Genomic DNA, 24,796 nt, shown 5'->3' with positions numbered 1-24,796 from the left:
GAGGTGGCGGTGGGGGGGATTGCAGGTTAGGGGGCGCTATGCTGAAGCTCTGCCTAGGGTGCAGAGAAACCTTGCACCGGCCCTGCTTGACAATCCTCCCCACATGCTCCATAAGTTTCCAAAATAGGCTTCAATTTGAGCACCAATAGTACTCCCTCTGCATTAATATTACTTCTTCTTTATAGCAGTCATAAAGAGAAGTGCTTAATACAGGTTGAGTATCCCTTATCCAAAATGCTTGGGACCAGAGGTATTTTGGATATGGGATTTTTCCGTATTTTGGAATAATTGCATACCATAATGAGATATCATGGTGATAGGACCTAAATCTAAGCACAGAATGCATTTATGTTTTATATGCACCTTATACACACAGCCTGAAGGTAATTTTAGCCAATATTTTTTATAACTTTGTGCATTAAACAAAAGTGTGTCTACATTCACACAATTCATTTATGTTTCATATACACCTTATATACACAGTCTGAAGGTCATTTAATACAATATTTGTAATAACTGTGTGTATTAAACAAAGTTTGTGTACATTGAGTCATCAGAAAACAAAAGTTTCACTATCTCACTCTCGCTCAAAAAAGTCCGTATTTCGGAATATTCCGTATTTCGGATATTTGGATATGGGATACTCAACCTGTACTGCGAATAAATACACAACACATTCTATTCTACAGAGCACACCTATTAGACATATTGCCCGGAGGTAGAGAAAGGATGTAGGTTATGCCATGCTGCGCTAGTTCCTGCCTTCTGTCCCTAAATAAGTTTTAGATAATAGGTATTATAATAATTAATGTAAAAATGCTAAAGTATTACCTGTTCACAGCATGCAGTATAATAAAATGATGTTTTTCTGATCAGCCCAACAATTGTATAGTGTATGTGCAGGAGCGATGCCGGAGTATTAGCCGATAAATGGCTTCAAACGCCCAAGCAAATGGTTGGTTCATGTGGTCACAGCCCAGATTTGACCGATTTCGCTCAAGAAATCAAAGGAAAGTAAACATTGAGGGTGGGATGTACTAAAGGGAAAATGCAGTAAAACTGCATTTTCATATGTACTAACCCCCGGCCGCTGGGTTTTCACCACCGAGGGTATCACCATCTTTTTGTGGCGATACGCTATAGAAGTCTATGGGCTTCTAATGGCATCCCGCTGCTGCCGCCCCGCGCCGCTCATGGCGACCTCACTCGCCTCCATCCAGTAAGCCGCTTGGTGAGGCTCGATGATGCAGGTGCGGCCCCCCACCTCCTCCTCCCCCACAGCACAGCCAATTGTCCTTCTGGCTGCATGGGGGAGGAGGAGGAGCCCGGGGACTCCCTGCACACGTCACCTCCCGGGTCTGGGAGGTGACGGAGACCCCTGCCGACCTCTGCAGACCTCACCACCAACATCGCGGCAGGCCTCTGATACTGCATTGTGATGTTAACTGCATATGTTAGTACATACTGTATGCGATTAGAATCACCGTATTTTAATACATCTTGCTCGGAGTAAGAAATTGCTCAGTGTGTACTGGTGCACACTGATCTGATATTCAATCCATCGGATAAGAGCATTTATTGGATCAGCGACGCCCATTCCTTAGTATTTACACAGTTCCTCCTTTTTCGGCTCCTCTTCAAATTGTAGCTGCAGGTTAGGGGATGACACTAGATTTTTACACTCACGGGTCACTGGCACAGTGAGTGGTGGTGCAGGAAGCTGAGTTGCGTAGAGGGGGAAAGCTGTCCCGTCGTCCCTCTATTAACCAACATGGCGGGTGCCCCACATTGTTTTTCATGAGCAGTGTGGGCCTGGACACTGGCAGGGTGGATTAGGTGTCAGCCCCACCTCCCAAAGGTAAGGGTCAGGCCCTTCAAAGCAGTGGGGCTGACCATACTCATACTCCCTGCTGGCTGCCCAGACCAGCAATGAGTTTTCCCCCAAGCCATCCCAATTTGAGGAACGATAGACTGGCCCAGGGAAATACTCATTGCTGGTCAGAGCAGAAGACTGCTGCAGGCCTCATTCCCCAGAGGCCCCAGGGCACTGCCTGTAGTTCTGCCCAGGTCACTCGTTAGCCCAGGGTTCCACTTTGACACAAGTTCCTATTGGATTAGTCTAGGATCATGTCAGTCAGTGGAACATGTTGCCTAGGGGCTGCAGTCCTCGCGTAAAATCCACCAAACCCAGTGGCAGTGGTTTCCCATTAGAAGTGCTATCTACTAATCACATTCTGGACAGGCAGTCCCAGGTGTTTTGTCCCCTGGGTCTGCTAGTCTGGACTGCAATAACAAATGGTGCTTCCCATGGTAATCCACTCCCCTGCTATGGCAGCCCTACCCGGATTCTAGGGGCTGCAACTGACACATTCCCTATAAGATGGCTAGTTCATTTGTGTACATGCAGAGAATAGCAATCCCACACAGACAAAACAGGACACTGGACTTGTTTCCTGCTCAGCTGGCAGAGGAGTGAGGTAGGGATGGCCACAGACCATAGATGATTCCCAATCATCGATGTTTTTGGCCAATTTAGAATACTTTTGCCATCGATGGAGGAGAACCAGATGGTTTGGCATAACCAAATTATATATATATATATATATATATATATATATATTTTATTTTTTTTTAACTAGGTGTCGGGACACGGAGCATAGCTTTGCCCAATGACACCTGTGAAGCCATGCCCCGGGCCCTGAATGGCCTGCGGCTCGCTCAATACTAAAGTAGTGGGTGACCATCAATGGGTGAAATCATCGATGGTTCTTTTACAGATGGTGTCTAACCATCGAGGTTATCCATCAATCGTACTATCAGTGGTAACCATCAATGAATAACCCACCAATGGCCATTCCTAGATTAAAGGGTGTGAATCAGGACCAGGACATCACTCAGAGGAACCAGTGGCTATATCCCCTTTAGGGTAAAATTTGTGGTGAACCCCCCTGGCATTTGTTAGCTGCAATGTATAAACTATGTGTGTATATATAACATTAAACTCACTGCTGGACCCTTCGAACTCTTCGCATAAGTGATTCCAACCCCATAGAGACACTAAGGCGCTGATTCTGTGATGGATGCATCTGGTCTGCACATACGCGCCCTGGCTGCAGTACGCGTGCGCGACCTTACACATCCCGGAAGGATGCGGCTGCAGTGTGATTGACAGCGGCGGCCGTTAACCGGGCGGTGACGATGGGGGGGTAAACGGGGGGGTGTCGTGACCGTTTTCACGGCAGTTGCATGATGTCACATGCAGCCACACTAATTAAAATAATGGCAGCCAACCGCCTGACAGCCCTGCCAGGGGTCAACCTTAGATTGATGCATCCGCAATCTAATTGCCCTGTGCTGGGCGGCCCCCAGCATGTGAGGAGATGGACGCAGATCTGGCTGCGTATGAATCAGGTCCTAGGTACCCTCATTTAGCACATACAGTAAGGCAGGGTTTGGGCTGACCAGCTAGCGATGAGTGGAAAAAGAGCTAAACACAATCCCAGCACCAGTTATCCTGTCCCTCTACACATGGATTGAACTATTCTCCAAGTAATTAGTAGGGAGTCTGTGGGGAGAAGTATCAAACCATCAAGAGAGATAAAGTGAATTTCCCAAAAACAACCAGCTTCTGTCATTTCATAGACTATGTTAAATAAATAATAACTAGAATCTAATTGGTTGCTATGGACAACTGCTCCACTTTATCTCTCTCGAAGGTTTGAAACATCTCCCCCTATGTAACAAATTGTAATACAAACTAGAGATGAGTGGGTTTGGTTCTCTGAGAACCGAACCCTACCGAACATAACGTCTCGACCCCGGATCCGAGTCCGACTCGGGTTTTCCCGCCAGACTCGGAAACCAGAACGAGGCAAATTGTCATCATCCCGCTGTCGGATTCTCGCGGGTTTTGGATTCCATATAAGGAGCTGCGCGTCGCCACCATTTTCACTCCAGTCCTGGAGAGTGTAGTGAGAGAACGTGTCTCCTCAGTGTCTGTGCGGGAAAGTGGTGTGGCGCATGGGGTGGCGACCTGCTCTTATGTGTCATTCCAGTGCTGTCTTGCGCTGCATCAGTCCAGTGGTGGTGTCTTGTGCTGCATCAGTCCAGTCACAGTGGTGGCTTCCTGTGCTGCCATAAGTCCAGTACTGCTGCTGTATAAGTCCAGTGCAGTGGTGCTGCGTTGTGCTGCATCAGTCCAGTGGTGGTGTCCTGTGCTGCCATAAGCCCAGTGGTGGTGTCTTGTGCTGCCATACGTCCATTGCTGCTGCTGTATAAGTCCAGTGCAGTGGTGGTGTGTTGTGCTGCATCAGTTCAGTGGTGGTGTCCTGTACTGCCATAAGTCCAGTGGTGGTGTCCTGTGCTGCCATAAGTCCAGTGGTGGTGTCCTGTGCTGCCATAAGTCCAGGGGTACTGCCATATAAGTCCAGTGGTACTGCCATATAAGTCCAGTACAGTGGAGCAGCTGTATAAGTTCAGGGGTACTGCCATATAAGTCCAGTGGTGGTGTCCTATGCTGCCATAAGTCCAGGGGTACTGCCGTATAAGTCCAGGGGTACTGCCATATAAGTCCAGGGGTACTGCCATATAAGTCCAGGGGTACTGCCATATAAGTCCAGTACAGTGGATCAGCTGTATAAGTTCAGGGGTACTGCCGTAAAAGTCGAGGGGTACTGCCGTATAAGTCCAGTGTTCCTGCCGTATAAGTCCAGTCCAGGGGTACTGCCGTATAAAGAGGTACTGCCGTATAAGTCCAGTCCAGTGGTGCAGCCATATAAGTCCAGGGGTACTGCCGTGTAAGTCCAGTGGTACTGTTGTATAAGTCCAGTCCAGTGGTGCTGTCTTGTGCTGCATCAGTCCAGTGATGGTGTCTTGTGCTGCCACAAGTCCAGTGGTGGTGTCCTGTGCTGTATATTATTTACTCCAAATAAAAGGGTTATATCTTATATAATTATCCAAATAATTTTTACAGGGTTTGCCCTGTGTGTGTGGCTTAGGGGTACACCCGCCTGTGCTGCATATTATTATAACAACTCCAAATAAAAGGGTTATTATTATCCAAACAATTTTTACAGGGTTTGCCATGTGTGGTGTAGGGGTATGCTGCATATTATTATAATAGCTCCAAATAAAAGGGTTATTATTATCCAAATTATTTTTACAGGCTTTGCCGTGTGTGGTGTAGGGGTAAGCTCGCCTGTGCTGCATATTATTATAATAACTCCAAATAAAAGGGTTATTATTATCCAAATTATTTTTACAGGCTTTGCCGTGTGTGTGTGGTTTAGGGGTCCGCTCTCCTGTGCCACCAATATTGTGCGTGTAGTACATCTGGACAAATTCCAGCTTGTCACATTTTTTGCGCATACAATTCATTTTGTCGTGCAGAATTTTTTGAGAAATGACAGGGGTGTGCAGGAGATGCTGTCAGTGGGCCAAAAATTGCGGACCACTTTCGCCATTCAGCCACTGCGTGCCACTCCTGGATGGGCCAGGTGTTTGTACTGCACACTTGTGTCGCTTATCTTAGACATCCAGCTACCTCATTGCACCTCTTTTTCTTCTTTGCATGGTGTCCTGTTTGGGGCCTATTTTTTAAATCTGCCATCCTGTCTGACCCTGCAGTGCCACTCCTAGATGGGCAAGGTGTTTGTGCCGCACACTTGTGTCGCTTAGCTTAGTCACCCAGCGACCTCAGTGCACCTCTTCTTTTTTCTTTGCATGATGTGCTCTTTGGGGCCTAATTTTTAAAAGTGCCATCCTGTCTGACACTGCAGTGCCACTCCTAGATGGGCCAGGTGTTTGTGCTGTACACTTGTGTCGCTTAGCAAAGTCATCCAGCCACCTCATTGCACCTTTTTTTCTTCTTTGCATGATGTTCTGTTTGGGGCCTAGTGTTGAAATCTGCCATCCTGTCTGACAATGCAGTGCCATTCCTAGATGGGCCAGGTGTTTTTTCGCCACACACTTGTGTCACTTAGATTAGCCATCCAGCTACCTCAATGCACCTCTTTTTCTTCTTTGCATGATGTGCTGTTTGTGGTCTAGTTTTTAAAAGTACCATCTTGTCTGACACTGCAGTGCCACTCCTAGATGGGCCAGGTGTTTGTGCCGCACACTTGTGTTGCTAAGCAAAGTCATCCAGCGACCTTGGTGCAACCTTTTGGCCTAAAAACAATATTGTGAGGTGGGAGTCATTTCGAATAGACTGGAAATGAGTGGAAATGAATGCTATTGAGGTTAATAATACCGTAGGATCAAAATTACCCCCAAATTCTGTGATTTTAGCTGTTTTTGTGGTTTTTATTAAAAAATCATCTAAATCCAAAACCAAAACACGAAAGGGTGGTTTTGGCAAAACCAATCCAGATCCATAACACAAGATCGAGAATCCAGATCCAAAACCAAAACACAAAAAGTGCCCACTGCACATCTCTAATACAAACGTTAACTCGCTATGCTTGCGTCTTGCTAGTAAGGTGCAGGGAAACATTGAGAGAACACAGTCAATGGAGTTACTATAGCAGATTATAATCAACATCACAGACTGTGTGGCAGTTACATGCAGAGCCCAGCACCAGACCGTGCAGTGCCTGCAGCCTATATAGGGTATTAGGGTATACATAAAGCTGGGGAAATAGGTAAAATGGTCAAAACAAATTAGTTTAAATTGCTATCCAGAAGTAAACAATGAATTGGCTCCAATGTGACGGCTGCAGAGTAAAGGGCCCCATACACTACTGCGACATGTCCGTCTGACATGTCGCAGGCGATCAACCCGGCAGTCTCCCAGGCGACAGGATCGCCCAAGATGCATTGTATGCTGTCCTTTTGCATACGATATATCTTGGGCGATTCCAGCCATGCCTGCGGGCACCGACCTATCACGAGTGCAGCACGTTCAATCTGGAGGATCCGATCCGATGCTCACGGGAACGCGCATCGGATTGGATCAGAAACACCTCCAAAATGCCCGATTTCACCCGATATATCGGGCCGAATGCCCGAAATCGGATGAAATCGGTCATTATCGTTCTAGTATATGGGGCCCTTAAGTCTCCTGTAGGACACACACTCAGAGCTTCTTCTCACAAATAGCATATCTTTGGCCATTAGAGCAAAGTGCATCATTCCACTCCCCGGCAGTCCACATGTGGGCACAGTCTTCATCCCCATAGTGATCATTCGGCTCCCCTTCCTTCCAGGACCTGAATCAGAATAACATAACTGAAGTCAACATTAATTCACATTTACAATGCATCAGTCACCTACACATAGTGGGTCATTCCGAGTTGTTCGCTCGCAAGCTGCTTTTAGCAGCTTTACACACGCTAAGCCGCCGCCTACTGGGAGTGAATCTTAGCATAGTAAAATTGCGAACGAAAGATTCTCAAAATTGCGATTACACACCTCTTAGCAGTTTCTGAGTAACTTCAACCTTACTCGGCATCTGCGATCAGTTCAGTGCTTGTCGTTCCTGGTTTGACGTCATAAACACACCCAGCGTTCGCCCAGACACTCCTCCGTTTCTCCAGCCACTCCCGCGTTTTTCCCAGAAACGGTAGCGTTTTTTTCCACACGCCCATAAAACGGCCTGTTTCCGCCCAGAAACACCCACTTCCTGTCAATCACACTCCGATCGCCTGAACGAAGAAAAAGCCGTGAGTAAAATACCTAACTGCATAGCAAATTTACTTGGCGCAGTCGCAGTGCGAACATTGCGCATGCGCACTAAGCGGAAAATCGCTGCGATGCGAAAAAAATTACCGAGCGAACAACTCGGAATGACCCCCATAGTGAGATCAGCAATGTTGTGGTTAGAACCATTTTTTAGGAGAAAATGTCACATACATTCACTAGAAAGTAGAGGTACAGTAACACTGAGGCATGAGGCACACTGCGCTTCATGCCTCAGCGATGTAACTAGGTAGAAGGACTACTTAGATTGAATGATGGGTCAGGCTGGAAAATGACTTTATGTAGGAGATGGGTACAGGGACGGATCTAGACTTTTCTTTTAGGGGGGGGCGGTTTACTGTTTAATCTTGACTCCTCCCCTCTCTAGTCCCAACTCCTCCCATCTGCAATCCTAACTCCTCCTCTCTCAATTCCTGAAAAACTGAACTTTTTGAGTGAGACTGAGATAGTGCTTTGTGATTGTTCTATGTACATGTGACTGTGCTGTGGGGTAATTGTATTTATTAGCCCTAGTACCCACACACCTGCAAGTGAGGGGCATATGCTCTGTAACCCTTGCTCTCCTGGCTCCTCTGTCCTGCTGTGGTATAGGCTACAGCGTTCTGCCTCAGGCTCTCCCTGGAGAGCTCTCTTCAGCTCAAAAGTGGCCGTGGCAATGACTGTGTTAGGGGGGCGGTCGCCCCCTTGCCCCCCCCCCCCCTCCCCCCTAAATCCGGCCCTGGATGGGTACAAACTAATGGCACAAAGACTCTGGAAAATACTGAAGCAGTCAAGAAAAGCCATAGCTATATACTTAAAAGACAACTGTCACAAAATTGAAAAACCATTAATTGCTGATCGATAATTGAAAGCAAAATAATATTTGTCAATGTTGTCATTCTTTAATAGCTCAACAAGAGAGAAGATATTTGTAGTGAAAGGAGGACAGTGGTCCTTGCCAGATACAGGCTGCATACAGGCTGCACTGTCTCCAAAAACCATTTGCTTGATTTAGCAGGGGTTGGGTATGTAATCTCGGCAGCCACAGTACCGACTGTCAGGATTCTGATGGATCCCGGTAAGTATGTTAACCCTACCCCTAATCCCAACCCACCCCTCCCGCAGGCTAACCCTAACCGTCCCGTTCTCGCAGTTTAACCCTACCCCCCCACGCCCCAGTTACTAATCCTAACTCAAGTAATTACCAGCGGTATCCGGTAATATTCTGACCGTCGGTATTCTGACTGTTGGGATCACGACCAGTGCCGGCTCCAGGCCTACTAGCACAATGAGCAAGAAAATGTTGAAGTGCTCCCACTGCGCGCGCGTTCCTGGAAAAGTGGGCGTGGCCTCGCAACTTTATATAATCAAACTATAAATAAATATATTTTCACACACCCTCTACACACACACACACACACACACACACACACACACACACACACACAAAATCAGCAGCCACACACATAACGCCCACAGTAGTGTTCCGTTCCTTACACATGTCTCAAGTATAGTGTCAGACACATAATGACCCCAGTAGTGCAGTGTCAAATACACATATACCCCCAGTTTTGCCAAATACACATTTAATGCCCCCAGCAGTGCCAGATACACATATGCCCCCAGCAGTGCAGTGCCAGATGCACATGATATGCCCCCAGAAGTGCCAGATGCACATGATATGACCCCAGCAGTGCCAGATGCACATGATATGACCCCAGCAGTGCCAGATACACATTATATGCCCCACAGTGCCAGATACACATGATATGCCCCACAGTGCCAGATACACATTATATGCTCCACAGTGCCAGATACACATGATATGCCCCACAGTGCCAGATACACATTATCTATGTGAGAAAAAAACAAAACTGCCCAGGGCTTACTTCGAGTGGGTGCTCAGGAGGATCCAATTGCTTCTAGAAGCACCGCACCCTCGCAGCAGCCAGCAGAGGAAGAACTGGTCTGCTCTTGTGACAGTGTGCGTGGGAAGGGACAGCAGCAGCATCCGTCCCGTGGCCCGCCTCCCTAGCAGTGGCTGTGTGACAATAAGGGGGAGTGCTGTGGGCGGGCCAAATCTAAACTATGTGTGCGCTGTGCGGCACCTGCGTGTGATATCAGACGGCGGCGCCGCACAGCACGCACATAGTTTAGATTTGGCCTGCCCACAGCACTCACCCTTGTCGTCACACAGCCACTGCTAGGAGACGGGCCGCGGGACGGACACTGCTGCTGCTGTAGGGACCTGGCTCCAGGCTCCAATATGGTGGCGACAGAAAGCGGTGCCCATTAAGTGTGGCACCCTGCGCGGCCACTCTATTGGAATGTGCTTGGAGCCGGCCCTGTACCCGACTACCGGAATCCTGATTGCATCTACTTAGCAGAGCTGTTCCCACGAGAGCCCTAGGGGAGAGTGCTGTGGGCCCATTCTTAGAGCCAGTCCACACTTGATAAACCTTTACACAGCACTTACAAGGCAGCAGGGTTGGAGGGAGGCATGGTGTTGTCTGATACGGGGCTGGATAAAAGTGCTGGGAGTTGCACAGTGGTTAGCACTGCTACTTCACGATGTTGGGAGGGATCATGTGTTCAATTGCAACTGGAGCCCCATCTGTGTAGAGTTTGTTTGTTCTTCATGTGCTTTTGTGTGTTTTCTCTGGGTGCTTTTCTTTTTTCCTATACTCCAAATACCCTTTGTGTGAATTTGGAATGTCGGCAGGCACTGATGTGACAGACATATATTCGATATACAGCACTGTGGAAGATGGTGGAATTTTATAAAATTGTTAATTAACTCCAGAGAATGTGCCAGACTACAAGGTTTCACACTGGATGACACTTGTACAGAACCACTGTTTAATAAGCAGCAGAAAATCAGATGAGAAAGCTACTGTACAAGGACTGAAACGCGTGTGTGAGGTTTCGATGGCACACAGTCTAACACCCCCCCCCCCAAAACACACACACACACACACACACACACACACACACACACACACACACACACACACACACTACATTTTGGTAACCTGTACTATCCCTAAAACATGACCTATTAGCTTTTAATGGGTGTAGTATTGTTAGAAGGGTAGAAAGACCTATGAGTTAGGAAGCTGACTGGCTGGTACTTTATCTCCATCCACTTTATCGCTCTCCAAGGCTTAGTACATAAACCCCATAATAACAATTGGAGACATTTATCTACATCCATTTCTGTTACCGCTATAATAAGTGCACACTCTGGGGAAAGCTATGACAGTATATATTTAGAAGATGTTTATAAGTGACACAAAATATTTGGATTGATACTGTACCTTACCAGCAGGGGCGTAGGTAGAACTTTTTCGACCCCATAACAACATTCTGAAGGCCCCCTTCCCCCTTCTAATTTTATACACCATAGTAGTACCATAGTTAATTTATGCACCATAATAGTGCCCTAGTTCATTTATGCACTATAGTAGTGCCCTAGTTTATTTATGCACTATAGTAGTGCCCTAGTTCATTTATGCACTATAGTAGTGCCCTAGTTCATTTATGCAATATAGTAGTGCCCTAGTTCATTTATGCACTATAGTAGTGCCCTAGTTCATTTATGCACTATAGTAGTGCCCTAGTTCATTTATGTACTATAGTAGTGCCCTAGTTCATTTATGCACTATAGTAGTGCCCTAGTTCATTTATGTACTATAGTAGTGCCCTAGTTCATTTATGCACTATAGTAGTGCCCTAGTTCATTTATGTACTATAGTAGTGCCCTAGTTCATTTATGCACTATAGTAGTGCCCTAGTTCATCTATGTACTGTAGTAGTGGCCTAGTTCATTTATGAACCATAGTAGTGCCCTAGTTCATTTATGCACTATAGTAGTGCCCTAGTTCATTTATGTACCATAGTAGTGACCTAGTTCATTTATGAACCATAGTAGTGCCCTAGTTCATTTATGCTCCATAGTAGTGCCCTAGTTCATTTATGCACCATAGTAGTGCCCTAGTTCATTTATGTACCATAGTTGTGCCCTAGTTAATTTCTGGGCAGTCATAGTGCCTTTGTTCATTTTATGATCTATAGTAATGCCCTACATAATATTATGCCACACAGTAGTGCACTAGTTCATATTATACCACACTGTGTCCCCAGTTCATATTATGCACATAGTAATGTCCCAAGTTAACAGTATGCTGCATTGTACTGCCGCCAGAGCACATGCCACACAGTGCCCCCAGTTCACATTATGCACACAGTACTTAGTAGGCAATTCCGGGAACCTGTAAGGCAATTTTATCACCTGAGTGCAGTGGAGTTAGGTCCCAGAGGTGAACCCTTTAAGCCTCTGGGCCCCATTGCAATGGCACCCCCTGCACCCTCTATAGCAGCACCCATGCCTACTAGTAAAACTGTCTATTCACTGCTAAAACAAAGCATCCTATTTAGGATTTTTAAATAAAATATATTCTCATACCCACTTGCCTTGTGGAAAGCTTTGCTTTGGTAGTAACAGAAAACCTGTCTTTTTCTTTATTCAAATAAACTACAGATGTGTCCCCGATCATGGTACGCATCCCGTGTAAGAATAGCCGCACTGTGCTGCAACTAGTTGCACCCACGACTCAGCCATTATTAGGTAACGGGCCGCACACTCTCATTCGCGGACACACTTGTTGCGGCTCTCTTACCAATACACGTACGCTTCCGTGTAACAGAGCCGCAGGCACATCTGTAGTAGTGTTTTCATTACCTAGAAACTTACTTGTAAGACGATTCGTAGTTCGTTCCATCCACCCATTCCCAAGCACCTTCATCAGTGGAATCATGCAGCCCAATCCAAAAAAGCCTGGAAGGGCTGGCAGCAGATTTAGTGGTAAGGAAAATCTGAGAGAGAAATGGGCAGCCATCAAGTAACGCCTTAGACAGATAACAGCATTGTAAGACTTCCTAAATACAATTTCATTAATTAATTGAAAACTCAATTTAAAGATCCTTTCATCTCCCCTCTTTCTGGGTTACACACTTGAATCTACTGAACACTGGGCCTAATTTGTATTTGCGTCCAGTGCTGATATTTTTGAAAATGAGTGACTAACAGCACACTGCGCAGGTGCTGCGATCATATTCCGCAATAGCACTCGCACTGACATTTTATACGCAGAGTGATTGACAGGAAGGGACCATTTGTGGGCAGTAATGGGGAGTGGCGGCAAAAATGCAGCTGTGTCATGTCCACTTTTTTGAATCTACCTTCAGCTGCAATCATGTATGTAGAGAAATATGTCACCAGTGTTGCTAATGCCGCCACTCTGCGTAGCCGTAGGTCAATGTTCCTCGTTATTGTGTCGGTGCTTTGTATGAGTGTGCAAATGCAGAGGACTTTGCGATCGTTCCAGTGATGTCTATCTTCTTTACTGGGCAGAGCTGCCTGCTAATCTCTGTCATATGTGCCACATCTGGAGGAATGACTCTATGGAGGTGTCAAAGTCAGAAAAATATCTCTATGCACACTACCATATTTGCACCTCACACAGGTCCGTGCTGCGCATGCGTACGCTCTCCCGTACGTGCGCATACTCACAGTCGCGGGCACCCGCAGGCGCACGGTATGCGTATTTACGGTAGAGTTTATGTGATCGTAGCGTGCGACTCAATCGTTACATATTTTCACCATATAATGTATTTTGTAGATCATGGTCCCTTTGATAGATTCTGAAAGTTTGGTTAATATAGAATGTTCATGAACAGAGAAATCCCTCTTTGTTTGATACGAAGGGTCAGACAGGAGTAATACAGTGGTGTTTAGTATCCATCGGAAGAATATTTAATTAGCAATATTCCGGTGTTGGTTTGAAGCAGATCAATCGCTCGTGCGAATAGTTATGGACATAAGAAGTTTATGAACATTTACTTTATTTGCACTTTATTACCCATGCGGCGGGAAACCCAGTTTCCCTCCCACCTGAGCTGTTGGAAATAGTCACAGCCCACCTGTATGAATCAACCTATGACCTTTTGTTATAATGCGAGGAGGAATTCCTGTGTCCAATGAACAATGAGATTGTAGGGACCATTGAATTGCATTGTGTGTGGGGCATAAATAGAAAGGCCGACCACATCCAGCTCACTCTTCAACGGTTATCATTGCTGAAAATCGGGAGCTGGATGTCCAGAGGCGCATGCGATCGTCTCCTTTGTGCGTAAGTTTTTCTCCGTAATCATACTGTTTCTCTCTTGTTATTATGGGCCATATCTTTCTCTCTCTTCTCTTTCTCTCATTTTTCTCTTAAACTTAATTGTATTGTATTTACTGTGTAGTTACCTGGTTAGTTAGTCTATGTTATATTGTAGTGTATGATTTGTATTTGTATTAATTCTTTTGCAAGTATATCATTCAAAATATATATATATTAGGCGTTGGACCCTAAGCCCAGGTATCTGTGTATTTCTTATAGAGTTAAGTATTCTCAGAGCGTCGGTGACGCTCAAACTGCTTTTACGTTAGTAAGGTTATACTGTGTTGCATTTACACCATATCACTACACAAAGGGTTTGCTGCATAATACACTGTTTATGGTTTAGATATAAAGGTTTAACATTGTGAGCGTCTGCGCCGCTGGTGATCTCCTCGTGGTCTCGAGCGGTCGCATCGCTATAGCGAATCATTACGGTAGTCGGCAGCCAATAGCGTGCCTGCCAGTGATCTCTTGGCCGTGAGCGAACGTAACGCTTGAGCGTCTCGACCACGGCTAAGCGATTGTTACGCAACGTGCGTACCCTTACGGTACTTCATACGTAGTTAGCGTACAGTGTTCTTAGACCTCATAAAGGGTATTATATAAGATAAATATTTAGCTTTATCAATTGCGGGCTTGTCCTATCCTTCACATATCTGCACTAGGTAATTTCAGCAGACATTATCCAGCAGCAAAGGGCGGGAAATCATATTCCTCGTAGTGCTGTTTGGATAAGCGTCTGCTTCTCTTAGTAAAGGGTGCTGAAGGAATCCGGGAACCGGAGGTAAGAACAACACGCTAGTCTCTTTTAAAACTGTTTATTTTTCTGTCTTGCGTACACACGCACGCACACATATATATCTGCATTTCTTTTTTTTTCATTTGTGTATTTTCGTATATCACTCTCCTGTTTGCCAGTTTTACAGTTGATAAACGTGCTAAGAGAGATTTGTTGCTATTCTATAGTTTAAGAGTAAAAAGGTAATATAGTTAAAGTATAAACAAACACACAGCTCTGCCTGAGAGACAAGGCAAAGTCAGTGTGGTGCGCGGTAGATGATCAAGGATCATCTACATTGATAAACGTATAAATTGTGTTACGGTGGATCTTTATTTTGCGTACACGTGTCTCTAACAAAGGACTGAGACTTGCGTACGCAAACCAAAGGCCGACGCACGCAGCGTATATCACGCAGCGGAGCGTCCGGGTACGCCCACGTAACTCAAATCACAAGTTTTTTTTCTCTTCTCAACGCGATAAATAGCGCAACGCGGTAAATAACGCAAGGCGATAAATCGCACAAATCTATTTTAACATTCAAAATTTAAATTAATAGATCCTTCTCCTAATTTGTAATACATCTGGTCTAAAGAGAAATTTCTGCGCAGAAATAGAAACAAAAGTGTATATGTGGTGAGTGAGTGTGTTGTATACAATTTTACAGGTTGAACCACAAGAAAAGTCGAGTTCTCGTGAGGTACATGCGTGTAAGTGACGTACATGGTGGCTAGGGAGGCATCCCTGGTTAAAACATACTATTTGAGCATTAGAGTGTAGCAGACCAGGAGGTCATACTGTAACAGACCAGGAGGTCATAGCAGACCAACAGGTTCAGGTACAGCAGACAAGGAAGTCCGCTATACAGTCCACAGGCACAACACCAAGAAAGGGTTGGTGCAACACCCATATAGGCCATACAAGCTCTGGCTGAAGGAATTCGCAGCCGCAATTTTCGATTCCACTGGTCGCTCCGTACATAAGATTAGTTGCTTATGTGCTGAACGATTGTACCGCACGTAATTGTGTACATTAGTAAACCTGACCGGTACTATTTGTGTACGAAGGTCATAAACGCTATTTGTACATTCTAACGTGATTTGTGTAATTTTTTTTTTATTTTAAGGGAGGTTCGCTGCTCACTCAGGAACTATCCAACAACCAATAGTTACTGGAAAGAGTAAGTGTTCTTCGGATCACCCTCACAGGTTCCAGTAAATAGAGGTTCAGGTCGCAGGGGCCCTGGGTCGAGTACGCCAGCACTATATCAGTGTGATCAGGTCGTATTGGTCGGCGTGGGCGAGTGAGTGGGGTACTCGGTAAACCGCCACCGTCAGCCTATTTTGAACATTTTGGTTTGCGTAAGGGTTGGCTGAATAAAGCAACACCTTCGAACTATGGGGGCCACTTGTTCAGGTAGGGGGCGATCAACCTCGGTTCGGGTTGATTCAGTGAACCGACCAGTCGGGTCGGCAAGATACGTGATGTGTGAAAAATACGGTTCACACACAGAGGTTTTATGTGATGAATGGGAGAGAATGACGGTACATGACGGGGAGAAATTCCCAAGAGTAGGTAGCTTAAGCACAGAAGTGTTAACGAATTTAAGGAGAAGGATATGTCTCATTAAATCAGCAAAGAGACGAATCAAGCATTATGATTATTTGCAGTTGTGGCAACAGGAGGGTGACATACAGAGAGGATTGGCTCAGGCGGCGGGATCTGGCTCAATCAGAAAACTGATAGCCACGGCCCCACCGCCACCATACATACCAGGAGAGAAATTGGTTGCGGAGAATGACGCACTAAGGTGTAACACACAAACACTTAGCAACTGTGTAAATGTTAAAGATAATGTTAACCAATTAACCAATGCAAGTATTAACCCGTGCAAGTTGTACCCTGTTTTGAACTTTCCTCAGGAGTGTGATCAAGAAGACGAATCGGCAACAATTTCAGCGCTCTCTCTAGCAGCCACCATAGCAGAGACCACAGTAGGCACAGCTCCACCCACGAGATTAGTAACAAGGGCCCCTAGCGGAGGGATAGGTGAGGTCGTATCTACAGGTAAGTACGGCACCATACACTATGCTGAAGCCATTTCACCACAGGCTGTAGAACCCACACAGAGTGATGTTGTTAGAGTTAATCCTGTTAGGGTAATAGCTGTTCCAAATGGGAAAACTGACACATCAGGAGTCACCCCTGTAAGGAACATTGCCATGTATAGCCCATTTTCCCGAATGGAATTAAGGACCATAGTGTCTGAATTCCCCGACCCTAGAAAAGACTTAGTTGCCAGCCAAAAATACATCAGAGACCTAGGTAACACGGTAGAGCCCAACAACAAAGACTGGCAGATATTGCTGAGAGCTTGTTTACCCTCCAATGTTGACGCAACTCAATTTTTAGCTGACTGTGGATTAGATCAGGATGTACCTCTTACAGATGTGTACAACAAAGACAATGTAAAAAGAATAAGCTTACAGTTAAAGGAGTATTTCCCAGCCGTAGTTAAATGGAACAAAATATTCTCCATTAAACAGAAGGAGTCAGAAACAGCTGCAGAGTATTTTCACAGAGCATTATCAGAAATGGCAAAGTACACAGGCATAGAGGACATTAAAACAAACATAAACCATCGAGAAGTAGCAGTATCGGTACTGATGGATGGTTTAAAAGAGTCATTGAAGACTAGGGTACAGACCACACAACCATGTTGGCGAGGTCTGTCTGTGGCTACTTTGAGAGAGGCTGCTATTGATCACGATAGGAACATCACCAGACACAGGGAACAACAAGGTGATAAGTTAATGGCAGTAAGTATACAGGCCCTGACCACAAGGCAGCCTTTGTTTATATCACCAAACCCTGTGGGTAAGTCAAATGTGGTTACTTGTTATTCTTGTCATAAACAGGGACACATGGCACGAGACTGTAGATCGAGAAATGTACAAAAATCTTATCAACCCCCTAGACAACGACACGACACACGACATTGGGAGCGGGGTCCGCAGAAACGGAGTTATGAGCCACATGCAGGGGAAACAAAAAGATACCCCCCGAACAGAGACTGGCAAGCCTCTGGTAGCTCCCAATTAACTCCCTCACAAGTAGTTGCTGCCAGCGGGATTCAGGGAGGTCACCATACCCAATAGGGGTGTGGCCATACCTGTAATCTGCAGCCAGTAAAATTGATTGCAAGCCTTGGAAGTGAACCAGAAATTGCAATCAATGTAGCTGGTAAAACATTAAACTTTCTTGTAGACACAGGGGCGGCCAAATCAGTGATAAATTCGACAGTGGGCATGAGAACCACTGGTAAGACAATTCCAGCCATAGGGGTAACGGGAGTAGTCCAGCACTACCCTGTTAGCAAACCAGCCGAGATTACAGTAGGGCCGTTACATACCAAGCATTCCTTTTTGCTGGCTGCATCGGCACCGACCAATCTCCTGGGTAGAGACTTATTGTGTAAAATGGGGTGCGTCATTTATTGTACTCCTGAAGGTGTATTCTTGGACATACCTGAGAATCACGCTGAGGAAGTACGAGACATGTTAGACTCCCCGTCAAAATTAATGTCACATACCACTATGACAAATAGGACTCCCTCCCAAGTAGAAGAAATGACATCTCAGATACCAGAGTCACTTTGGACTAAAGATGGACAGGACACTGGATTAATGGCAAACGTAGCTCCGGTAGTTGTACAAGTAAAAGATGGTAGGATAGCTCCAAAAATCCCACAGTACCCTCTGAAGCCAGAGGTGGAGTTAGGAGTTTATCCCGTAATAGAGCGCTTGCTACAACAGGGCATTCTGGTAAGAACGTCCAGCACTGCCAATAGTCCCATCTTCCCTGTTAAAAAGAGTGGGGGGAGGGGTTACCGGCTAGTGCAGGATCTAAGGGGGATTAACAAAATAGTTGAGAGTCAGTTCCCCGTAGTGCCAAATCCAGCTGTCATCCTAATGCAAATCCCTCCCACTGCGAAATTTTTCACTGTTATTGACCTCTGCTCCGCTTTCTTTTCGGTACCTCTGCACCCTGACAGCCAATATTTGTTTGCATTCACATACAGAGGAGTCCAATACACATGGACTCGATTACCACAAGGATTCATAGATAGTCCAAGTATATTTTCCCAGGCTTTGCATGATTGTTTACAGTCTTTCCAACCAGTGAGTGGATCAGTATTAATACAGTACGTGGATGATCTACTACTGTGTTCTGATTCATTGGAAGCATCCCTGAAGGATACGAAACAGCTCCTGTTTCATCTTTCAGACACAGGACACAAGGTTTCCAAAGACAAGTTGCAATTATGCCAAACTAAGGTAAAATATTTGGGACACTGTCTAACACAAGGACTGAGACACCTGACCGCTGATAGAATTCAAGCAATTAGAGACATGACTCTGCCACAAACCCAGCAACAGATCAGAACATTCTTAGGAATGTGTGGGTATTGCCGTAATTGGATCCCAGGATTTTCCATTTTGGCGTTACCTCTGCAGGAAATGGTCTCCTCAAACAAACCTGATCGGATTTCGCATACAGACGAGTCTGAGACAGCATTTGAGAGACTTAAACAGTGCCTAACGCAGGCACCAGCATTAGGTATGCCAGACTATGGGAAACCCTTTGAGCTATACGGAACAGAAAGTGCTGGTTGCGCGGCAGGCGTACTAACCCAAAAGCACGGTGATGCCAGCAGGCCGGTAGCATACTACAGCGCTCAGCTAGATACGGTAGCGCGATCCCTCCCCACATGCTTGCGAAGTGTTGCTGCGATAGCATTGCTAGTAACGAAAAGCGAAGATGTAGTGCTAGGCCACAACCTCACAATTCATACACCACATGCAGTGTCAGCCTTGTTAAATTCTGCCCAAACCAGACACGTCTCATCAGCGCGGTTTACAAGATGGGAATTGGCACTAATGGCCCCCGTAAACATCACCATAAGGAGATGCAGTGCATTAAATCCTGCAACATATCTCCCAGGTGTGCCTGGACAGGCACAAAGGGTGGAGGATGAGAGTGGTGGGGAAGGAGAATTTAACACAAAGGAAGACACACATGATTGTATGGAATATTTGACCCAAAATTTTACCGCAAGGCCTGACATCAGTGACAACCCACTGGAAGATGCAGAACTTACGTTCTACACGGACGGTAGTTGTCATAGACAGTCAGACTCGGGAGACTTGTGTACTGGATACGCAGTCGTAGATGACCAAGGCACCATAGAAGCGGAACCGCTAGGCCCACCTCACTCAGCCCAGGTTGCTGAACTGGTCGCCCTAACCAGAGCATGTGAATTGGCTAAGGGCAAATCAGCCAATATCTACACCGATTCTAGATACGCATTCGGGGTAGTCCATGATTTCGGAGCCCTATGGCGCCTCAGAAATTTCATGACGGCAGCTGGTACACCGGTAGCGCATGCAGCTCACATAAAAAAGCTTCTAACAGCGATACAGGAACCCGACAGAGTGGCTGTTATCAAATGTAAAGCACATACATATAGCCAAGACCCAGTATCACTTGGTAACAGCCGAGCAGACGAAGCAGCTAAGTTAGCAGCTGCTACCCCCAGACAGACAGACACCACACAATTGATGGTATTTAATACCATCAACACACAGAAGTTGTGTGAAATGCAAAATTTGTGTTCCACACAGGAAAAGGCAGTCTGGAAGGCAAAAGGATATGGCCAGGAGTCCTCAGGACTCTGGACGGATGGACACGGTAAACCAGTGGCCCCCAAAGCATACCTTCCATGTTTAGCTGAGGCAGCCCACGGGCTGACTCATCTGGGCAAGGAAGGGATGTGCAAGTTGGTAAGAGCATATTGGTGTGCCCCAGGATTTTCATCTCATGCGAGTAAAAGAGCAATGTCATGCCTTACCTGTCTGAGAAAGAACATCGGAAAAACAATACCAACAGAACCATCTCATATCCCACCTGCAGGCGGCCCTTTCCAGGTAATACAGATTGACTTTATTCAATTACCCCCTTGTCGAAATTTGAAATATGTACTTGTTTGTATAGATGTTTTCTCAAATTGGGTTGAAGCATTTCCTGCGGCCACAAATACCGCTATGTTTACTGCTAAGAAAATTGTGCAGGAATTTGTATGTAGATACGGTATCCCTAGAATAATCGAGAGTGATAGGGGTACCCATTTTACAGGTGATGTCTTTCAAGCAATGTGTAAATTGATGGGAATTGATAGCAAGCTGCACACTCCATACCGTCCACAGGCGAGTGCGAAAGTGGAAAGAGTGAACAGCACTATTAAAAATAAACTGAGTAAAGTGATGGCAGAGACAGGATTGACATGGCCAGAAGCTCTACCCATTGTACTGTACAGCATCAGAACCACTCCCAGGTCCCCTCTTAATCTGTCTCCCTTTGAAATCTTGTTTGGTCGACAACCGCATGTTATGATTAACCCTCAGGATGATTTGAAGTGTAACAATGAAGTGACTGTAAAATACTTGATTAACATGAGTAAACAGTTAAGGAATCAAAATGATAATCTGAAGTTAGTGATTCCAGATTTACCAGATAGTAATTGTCATGACATTGAACCTGGGGATTATGTAATGATACGGAATTTTCTACGCTCAGGTTGCCTTATTGACAGATGGGAAGGACCATACCAGGTCTTATTGACTAGCACTACAGCATTGAAGGTTGCTGAGAGAGAAACTTGGGTTCATTCGTCCCACTGTAAAAAGGTTGCTGATCCAGAGAAGTCCTGTGATAAGGAACAGACGGTAGAGGTTGTATCACTGGAGTGTCTGTTCCAGGAGGACTAAGGCGGCACCTGAGCATCGAGAACCACAAGATCAAAAGCAGTTGTCGATCCCCTGTTCCCTTTTATTGTTTTTCTCCACTTCCCATCCCCTCTCCCTCAAATTATTTTTCCCCCCTTCTCATTCTTCTTCGTCTCCTCCTAAGATGGACTTGCCTCAAGAGACTGTGATCCAGATTTTCCTGTTGACCATGATGTTAACCAGAGCAGTCTGTTCCGGCGAGAGTACCATGGAGTTCGAGAGAGGTTCTGGAATGGGTTCCGATGACAGAGATGGAGGCGTAGTTTTCCGAGAACAACATAATCAACAAGCAAAGGCGAGTATCAGAAAACGATCCGATAGCATTGACCACAGAAGGAATTGTGATGGATTGTTAGCTGAAGAAAACTGTATCTGTAGGCTCTGTGACAATGTAGTGGAGGATGGGTGCATTAAGAAATGCCAATCCAGTTTTAATATCCATATGGACCGGCATCCCTTGAGTGACTATCACTCTTTAGTGGGTAGTGTGTTAAATAAAACAGATTGTTGGGTATGCTCTCAAGTACCTCAAGGTCATAGCAAATCAGGGCTAGTACCATTTCCTTTAACGATAGGGGAGGTACTGAGTTAAGTGGTGGGAGACCGGTGGACAGGAGGTTTAATATCTCCAGCCCTCCTAGTTTGAAGCTCCACCAATACCATGTGGATAGGTCCCTATTATGTTTTAACATCTCCAATCCCCGAAAGCCGGGAAATTGGGAAGTGTCATGGAGTAACCAAACCATGACCTTTTCGCATAGAGCAGATAGAATGCCTACAGATACAGAGCTTATACGCCACATAGCCAGTAGAGGAAAATCTTTCCGGTATAGGTACACCTTAGGAAGTAGGATTACGAGAGTTGGAGAGGTATCACCAGGATACTGTGCACATATCGTACAACCTGATACGTGTACTAAGCAGATGGAAGAATTAGGGTTAGGAGATTTCACATGGAAGGTGTGTAATATGGTTATGTCCTACTCCGTCCCATATGTTCTCCCCGATGATGCATATTTCATATGCGGGAGAAAGGCGTATAAGTGGCTTGCCCCAAACTCTGAAGGATTGTGTTATATTGGAAAAGTACTGCCTGAAGTAATGACTGTATCACATGACAAAATGAAAGACATACACCGTGTTGCCCAAACTCCTTATACTCATACTCATTACGAGCACATCGTTAAACGGCACCTGATAGAAAGAACAGAGCACCCGGCCTCTGACATGATCCATGAATCCACCGGGATTCAGTTTCTAATCGCATTAGATATCACTCGCACTACTAGAGGAGTGCTGAACTATAGATACATCTCTGCGCTTGCAAATTTGTTAGATAATATCACTGAAATGTATGATGACACGTTTAGGTATACTGGAAGGGAACTTCAAGCTTACAAAACAGAACTGGTACAGCATAGAATGGTTCTCAATTACCTCACAGCAGTAACAGGCGGATATTGTGTCACACTGGCAACACAATACGGCGTGAAATGTTGCACATATATTACGAATAGCACTGAGGACCCGGTCGAGGTCATAGACCAAAAGATGGACGATATTCTCCAACTGAAGTGGGAATTTCGCAGAAGACACAATCTCACCCTTGCTGCTGTGAGTAATGAGCTGACTAGTTGGGTGTCATGGTTGAACCCGCGAAATTGGTTCTCCGGTCTAGGAGACTGGGCTCAAGGAGTCATAATGAATGTTGGGAAGTTTCTCCTATGTATCTTAGGTGTTATCATAACGATTGGTTTGATATTTAGATGCGGTCAGGCTTTAATGAGGTGCAAAAGTCGTACTAGGGTAATGAGTTTGAGGAGTGAGGAAACTGTAATTCCAATGGACTTGATTTATGACCCAAATGTAGAAACAATGATGTGATGAAAATGCGATTTCTACGGTCCGTTTCTTTCACCTGTTTTTCCGTTTCCTCCAAGGTAAAAAGACCCACTTGGACGAGGAATTTGATGAGCCGATATACAGACAACAGATGGATTAAAAGAAGAAGTTTTGACAACCTTATACACAGATTTGATGAACTATGCCATGGATCCCCAGTTTCCCTAGAAAATTTTAAAATCACGCTAGCCCAACACTTTTGTAAATCTATGGACATTGACAGCTTTTGCTCGCACCTTATGAGCAAAAGCACAAAGAAGACTGCAATCAACAGACACCAAACAAGACCTCAATCGACGAATGTTCATTTACCTGACATAGAATACCACCGCATTTACCGTAATTATGTCTTTTCTTCATTTCTACAACCCTCAGGTAATGACACACATAGTCGATAGGGAATACAGGCACAGATATCAGCAATCACATATCTCCCCCAATTCATGTATCATCAACTAAAATGTGCTCCCCCATTTTGTTACAACCAAAGCCGAAAAGAGCTCGGTAAAGTTTGACAGCCCATCCACAGACCCGTACCGCGGGATAAGAAGGAATTCAAATGTATACTTCGCAATACCTCGAAGCTTGATTTAAAACACGTACGGCACGATGATACATGACCCCCAAACATGGACTCATACACACATGCTTCTGCTATCTCACTAGGTCATAGCCTCTTCACACCTTCTCCTCTCTCCTCCCTTACCCAACCATGTAAATGTATTAACCCCTAACATATATTTTTCTCTTTTTGAAATGTTTTCAGGAAGTGGCAGTTATTGTTGACTGCCAAAGGGTGGACTGTCAAAGTCAGAAAAATATCTCTATGCACACTACCATATTTGCACCTCACACAGGTCCGTGCTGCGCATGCGTACGCTCTCCCGTACGTGCGCATACTCACAGTCGCGGGCACCCGCAGGCGCACGGTATGCGTATTTACGGTAGAGTTTATGTGATTGTAGCGTGCGACTCAATCGTTACATATTTTCACCATATAATGTATTTTGTAGATCATGGTCCCTTTGATAGATTCTGAAAGTTTGGTTAATATAGAATGTTCATGAACAGAGAAATCCCTCTTTGTTTGATACGAAGGGTCAGACAGGAGTAATACAGTGGTGTTTAGTATCCATCGGAAGAATATTTAATTAGCAATATTCCGGTGTTGGTTTGAAGCAGATCAATCGCTCGTGCGAATAGTTATGGACATAAGAAGTTTATGAACATTTACTTTATTTGCACTTTATTACCCATGCGGCGGGAAACCCAGTTTCCCTCCCACCTGAGCTGTTGGAAATAGTCACAGCCCACCTGTATGAATCAACCTATGACCTTTTGTTATAATGCGAGGAGGAATTCCTGTG

General features: G+C 45.3%; 1 protein-coding gene across 1 annotated transcript in view; it reads right to left on the bottom strand.

Moving 5' to 3' along the window:
* Positions 1–414: 414 nt before the first annotated feature.
* Positions 415–24,796, bottom strand: part of LOC134934369 (hepatic lectin-like) — a 32,457-nt gene continuing 8,075 nt past the window's right edge. Inside the window, exons 2-3 of the mRNA XM_063929820.1 lie at positions 12,431–12,552; positions 415–7,208 (exon numbers count right to left, since the gene is read on the bottom strand). Of these exons, the coding sequence (XP_063785890.1) occupies positions 7,076–7,208; positions 12,431–12,552 (255 nt within the window). The 3' untranslated portion in view covers positions 415–7,075. The remainder of the gene's footprint in view (positions 7,209–12,430; positions 12,553–24,796) is intronic.

Source organism: Pseudophryne corroboree, chromosome 6 (assembly GCF_028390025.1).
Source record: "Pseudophryne corroboree isolate aPseCor3 chromosome 6, aPseCor3.hap2, whole genome shotgun sequence".
Taxonomy (NCBI): Eukaryota; Metazoa; Chordata; class Amphibia; order Anura; family Myobatrachidae; genus Pseudophryne; species Pseudophryne corroboree.
Note: the sequence above shows the minus strand (reverse complement) of the source record. Positions and strands in the feature narration are given on the sequence as shown.